This window comes from Entamoeba nuttalli (assembly GCF_000257125.1).
Source record: "Entamoeba nuttalli P19 unplaced genomic scaffold asmbl_5648, whole genome shotgun sequence".
Classification (NCBI taxonomy): Eukaryota; Evosea; order Mastigamoebida; family Endamoebidae; genus Entamoeba; species Entamoeba nuttalli.
The window spans coordinates 1-6,110 of NW_008577594.1; the positions used below are offsets into that span (position 1 = coordinate 1).

The 6,110-nt window shown below is 23.7% G+C and overlaps 3 protein-coding genes across 3 annotated transcripts; 1 reads left to right on the forward strand and 2 right to left on the reverse strand.

Annotated features, from left to right (window-relative positions):
• Positions 1-317: 317 nt before the first annotated feature.
• On the forward strand, positions 318-1,412 carry ENU1_135120 (SWIRM domain containing protein; the record flags this gene model as incomplete). Its single annotated transcript, XM_008860165.1, has 1 exon — positions 318-1,412. The coding sequence occupies one exon, from the start codon at positions 318-320 to the stop codon at positions 1,410-1,412; it is 1,095 nt and encodes a 364-aa protein (XP_008858387.1).
• Positions 1,413-1,608: 196 nt separating this feature from the next.
• On the reverse strand, positions 1,609-4,161 carry ENU1_135130 (Ras guanine nucleotide exchange factor, putative; the record flags this gene model as incomplete). The annotated part of the gene is made up of 1 exon (XM_008860166.1): positions 1,609-4,161. The coding sequence occupies one exon, from the start codon at positions 4,159-4,161 to the stop codon at positions 1,609-1,611; it is 2,553 nt and encodes an 850-aa protein (XP_008858388.1).
• Positions 4,162-5,268: 1,107 nt separating this feature from the next.
• ENU1_135140 (hypothetical protein) lies at positions 5,269-5,894 on the reverse strand (the record flags this gene model as incomplete). The annotated part of the gene is made up of 2 exons (XM_008860167.1): positions 5,269-5,354; positions 5,408-5,894. The coding sequence occupies 2 exons, from the start codon at positions 5,892-5,894 to the stop codon at positions 5,269-5,271; spliced, it is 573 nt and encodes a 190-aa protein (XP_008858389.1).
• Between the last annotated feature and the right edge of the window lie 216 nt (positions 5,895-6,110).

Genomic DNA, 6,110 nt, shown 5'->3' on the forward strand with positions numbered 1-6,110 from the left:
TTTGTATTTCCTTTTTCATTTCTTCTTTTTTACTAAACAATTTTATAAACAAATAAATAAAAAAATTTAACAAAAATTTATTGTTTACAAAGAAAAACATGGGAAAGGATTTAAATAGAAGAGAGGAATTTCTTAATATAGAAGATAGTAGAAATCAAGACATCAAAAAACAAAAATGAAAAGTGAAAAAAGAAACTATATAAAAATAATAAAAATATTATAAAAGAATAGTTTAATAAAAAAATAAAAAAGAAAAGATACAAAGAGTGCTGTCACTCACCAGAACAATAAAAAGAAGTAATTTACAATAACGAAGAATGGAGAACACATTCATTGAACGAAATCAAACACCACAGAAAATGAGTGTTTTTAAAGAAGTTCCTCGAGAGTCTACTGCAGAAAAAAGAAGACGTGTTTTTGAAACGATGATTTCAGGATTTAAAGAAATCAACTCATCAAGAAAAGGAAAAAAACAACATACCACTGGGAGTTCTAATCTTTGTGAATGTCCTATCATTGAAATTCCTCCTAATCCTTTTGATATTAATTTTGAATCAAAAGTTCCATCTAAAAGTTGTTTTGTTCCTTCTACAGAAACCTCAACTGAACATTCTGGAAGTACAAATAGAACATTAATTACTTCAACATCATATAGGTCAGAATTTGATAGGAATAGAATTCAACAAATAGAAATTGATAGAAATCAAGAATTTTTTATTGGAAGAGCTTCTAAAACACCAGAAAGATATATTTATATTAGAAATGCTATTGTTGATCTTTGGAATAAAGAAAAACCAAAATATGTAAGTAAGACAATGGTAAGACATCAAATTAAAGATTGTGGTGATGTTAATTGTATAGGAAGAATTCATACATTTTTAGAACAAATGCAATGGATTAATTATGGTAAAGTAACAGGTAAATATATTCGAACACAACAAAAATTAAGACAACCAGAAACTATTCCTTTAAAAGATAATACTCATGTTATTATTTGTGGAAGTGCATTATTGGTATTAGACATTCATTGTAGATTAATAGAAAATCCAGTTGGATTAGTAGTTGGAAAACAAGTAACACCACTTCTATTTATTATTGAAGATATGGTTCCAATTGGAGTAGGGAAATGTGAATTACCAGAAGATACTAAAGTTATTGGAGTATATTATGATGAAACCAATCATTTTCCATATTATTTAGAAGCAAGTTATCCATTTTGGATATTACGTTTAGTATGGAAAAAACAAAATAAAAGTTTTAATGTTATAAGAAAAGATAGACAAGTTGAAGTTGGAGTAGTTGAAATTGTAAAAAAAGAAGAAGTAAAGAAAACATATCAAATATCACCAGTATTTAATTCTATTATTAATACATATTTAAATACTAATTATGTTACTAATGAATTTATATAAAATTAAAATAATAAATTATTCTATAAAAACATATAACATTCTATCAACAACAATTATTATTCATTCATTTAAAGAATTATTAAATGATAGTTCAACATTCTCTTATTATTTAATTAATTCTTTCTTTATTTTCTTAAAATTTTTATTTATTTAATTAAATTTAACACAAAAGAATAACTTAATTATTAAAATTTTATTATTTCTTTCTTGGTTCCAAAATGATAGAAATACGATACAACAAATCTTCTGGAAGAGATGTCAATTGTTGAAGATAACCATTTAAAGGTTGAACAATAGGGAAATTGAAAGTAAATTGTTGGAATCGTAAGAAATCATCAATTTGAGTCAAACACATTTCTTGACGTTCAAAATTAATTAATGAGATTCCATCTTCATTTTTTACTTTTGGTTCATTTCCTTCAGTAATAAATGTTAAATCTTTTGTTACAACAGCAACAAATGGAACACATGCACCTTTAACATCTTTAATAAGTGAACGATAATTTTTATAATTTGAATTATTAACAAGTCCAAAATAACTTTCTAATATTTTCATTGTTTTTACACTTTGTTGAGTTAATAAATTACGTGTATTTTGTAAACGAGAAATTGGAGAATATGCTTCTAATCCAACATAAAATCCAGCTAAAGCTTGATAATTTTGTAATGTTAATAATTTATCTGCAATTGAAATAAATTTGTTCATTAATTTTGCTCTCATTTCAACATCAGGAAACATTAAAATCATAGTTCCTATCCAATGACTAATTTCATCAACTCGTGCTAACATTTTACATACATTTGGTGCTCTGTATTTCATTTTATCAAATGAACAATCAAATAATTCAGTTGGACGAACATTTTTATAAATCCCAAAATCAACCATAGTTAATTGTTTTGCAATTTCATAATCATCCATTTTTGATATAAATAAAGCTGGTGAACACATATCTTGTGATAAGAATAAATCAACAGGAGGAATAAAATAATTTGAAATTAATTGATTTCTTTCATATAACCTTTTATCAATAGTAGCTGTTAAACTTTTAAGTTGTTGATCAGTTTCTTCAGGTCTATTTAAAAATGATTTAATATATTCTAATAAACCTTGATTACATTCATCTAATGCATCACTACAAAAATATTTTAATGCAATAACTACTCTTCTTTTAATTAATGTTGCTTTATCTTTTGGAATATTATCTGGAACAAGATATCTTGTAATTAACAAATCAACAACTTCTTTTGCTTTAGCAAATGATGGAAATGAATAGAAAAAAGTTCTTCTAAAGAATAAATCACTAAAATCAGGTGAAGTTAATGTTTCAATAATTCTATTTAATGACCCTGCATTAATTGATTTTGAATCTTTTTTAGTAATAACTTTCGGTTTATCTGAAGATTCAATCTCACTCCAAAAATCATTAGTTCCCATTGTTAATTTTTCTGTTTCATTTTCACTAATTTTTCTTACTTCTCTTGCAGTATATACTTTACCAACATATATTTTTAATGAATTAACTAATGTAACTGTTATACTTCCTACTTCTACAATTTCTAATTTTACAATATCTTTACTATTTAATACAAATGGATTTTCTTCATCAATTTTTTCTTTTTTCTTTTTCTTTCCATTATCTTCTGTTTTATTTATTCTATTTCTAACGACATTACCAATACTAACTATTAATTGTGATACAATTGCACTTAATCCTTTTCCACTTTCATAAAAATCTCTTTCAATAAATCCAGCTCTTAATTGTTGTCCTTCTCCTTTTGCTGCTGAAAGAACATGAGAATTAATTTCTGGTTCTAATTTAATTTTATTTAATGTTGTAATAGTGGCTTTATATGTTTCAATATATTTCTTAAAGTTTTCATCATTACATTCACAATGACTTACATATAATTCCATTATTTCTTGTGTTATTTCCATTAATGTTGATGCTTTTGCTAATACTGCTTCAACTGCACTTTGAAATTGTGAAATATATTCTTCTATTTCTGGTCTTGCTACTGCTAATGATGCAAAACTTAATGCGTCAATTACAACTGATCCAACTACAGCTGCTGAATCACAAACAAGACCAACAAGAGTATCATAATTTTTTACTTTTTCTTCACCTAATCTATTAACTTCTTCATCAATAGTAATTTCATCAAATCTAGGTAACAATTGTGTATGAACATAAAATCGTGTATTACTTTTTTGTTCTACAATAACATCTTCATCTACACTTTTTAATACTCCTCCAACTTTAATTGGTCGAGCGTCTTGATAATATTTATTAATACAACTTGATATTTGGTCAATAATTTCTTCTTTATTTAGTCCTTGTTCTTTAGCTTTCTTTAATGTTTCTGTTATTGCTTCTGTTCCATTTCCTCCATTAATAGAAACACTATCTCCACTTAATTTTGATGATGCAGTAAATGAAATTACATTATTTTTTTTCTTTCTAAATGTTAATGATAATGAATGTCTGTCAAGTCTTTTTTGTTCTATTCTTCTTGACCTTGATTCTCTTATTGGTTCTTTTTGTAATTCATTTCTTAATGTTTCTATAGCACTAATTTCTGCTTGAAGCATTTTCTTTTCTTCTTCAGTAATTTCATCACCAGCAAGTGCTTTCATATTGATAGACCTCATTTTCTTATACTTTTCTGATTGTAACAAAGACACTTTTAATTTTAATGACTGAATCTCATCTTGCATTTGTTGAAGTTTTTCTTCTTGAAGCCCCAACATGTCTCTATCACCCACTAAATGGTATTTCAAGTTGTTTCTTCAAAAATTATTTTTAATTATTTCTTTTATTATTCATTTTACTATTTTAATTTTATTTTCCCTTTTTTCGATAAAATTTCTATTTTAATTACTATTTTTAAGTTCTTCTTTTTTTTTTCTTTCTCAAATTTAATAGTTTCTTCTTTCTTTTTTATTTGTACTATTGCCATTAAGATTTTATTTTTATTTTTATTTTGAGAGTTATTAATCCGATGTGTTTTAAACCTTTATTATTAATATCATTATTATTTATAATCATTAAATGGAAAATATTTTCTTTTAAATATAATTTATTCTTCTATAAAAAAAATGTTTTAATAACAAAATAATTTTTTTGAATTTCTTTAATATTTGAATGTGAAAAAACTTTATTTTGTTCCTTTAAAAAAACTTTGATTTAATAAACGTTGATATTGTTATACAAAAAAATTCTAAATTTATTTGTTAATCTTTTTGATAAAAGATTGTTTGGTATTAAAAAAATGACACTCCTTAACAAATATTTTTTATTTCAATATAAACTTATTGTTTTGAAACAGAATTTTTTATATCTTTTATGGCATTTTCAAGAGTTTCTTTATTTTCTACTTCTTGAAATAAACGAGGTTTTTTCCTACATAAGAAAATTTATGATTTTTATGAATATTTATTGACAATTATCTGTTAATAGAAAAATTAACAATAGAATAATTCCAATTTGAATAAATTCTATATTACAACAAGAATTTCTTTTTCTTTTATTTCTTAAATCAAATAAAAAAGTTTTTAATACAATAATTCCAATCATTATCAATTAAATTACTTTAAATCATTAAATTCCACTTAATATTTTCTTTTACTAAAAACTTTATTTTCAAATTGACACATAAAACTTTAACTAATAATTAATTTAAAATGACATTCTATTTACTGAATTATTTGAAGACATTGATTATTCAATAATAATGAATATTTTATTAAATATTAATTTAATAAAATTGGATTATTATTTTCTTTCATTCCAAAGAAATATATTAAAAACATTAAAATTAAATAAGATGTTAATTTAAAAAGAAGGAAAAATTAACTTTAATTTTTCTTGTATAAAACCCCTCCTTTAATACTTAACCATTTAGCGACTTTTTGTGCAAGATTAGTCATGATGTTATATGATTCTATTAAATAAGAACAGTTATTTATTATAAATTTTAATACTATAAAAACAAACGAGATAATTCATTTGAAACAAAACGTTCACCATTGAGTTGGACTGAAGAAAGTAAGAGAATGGAAACAGCCTGGAAAGTTATAACAACTAAAATAAATTCATGAAGTTGATAAGAACCAAAAATGAATAAATAACATATCACAAGTTGTGATATTCCAGACGAAACTGCTACAATATAAAATTGAGTTGAAAGTATAACGATAGTTGGAATTTTTATAACTAAGAAAATACTAACTAAATGTTGGAAAATTGCCAACAACGGTAAGTAGATTGGATATGTCATAAAAAATAAAAATGATTGGATGAATGTCAATATCCAGACAAATATTGTTATTCCTTTGGCTACTCCTGGATTTCTATCACATAATACTCCAAACATATACATTAAACATCCAAAACATCCTAATTCAGCAATACAAATACTGAAAAATGCAAATCCATAATTTAATAAAAATTCACTTACTAAACTGGCGTTTGGTAATTGCATTTTATTTTTTGTTTTTCTTTTTTTTTCCCTTTTTTTTTAGTTTTTTTATTTGATAAGTAATTTTTCTTAACACATTCTCTTCAATAATACTTTTGAATTGTGTTAATATTTTTTTTATTTCAACTGGATTATTCTTTTTTTTATAAAAGAAATAATAAAAGAATATCAAAATTCATTATTTTCTCATTTTATTATATAACATAGCTCTATCATATA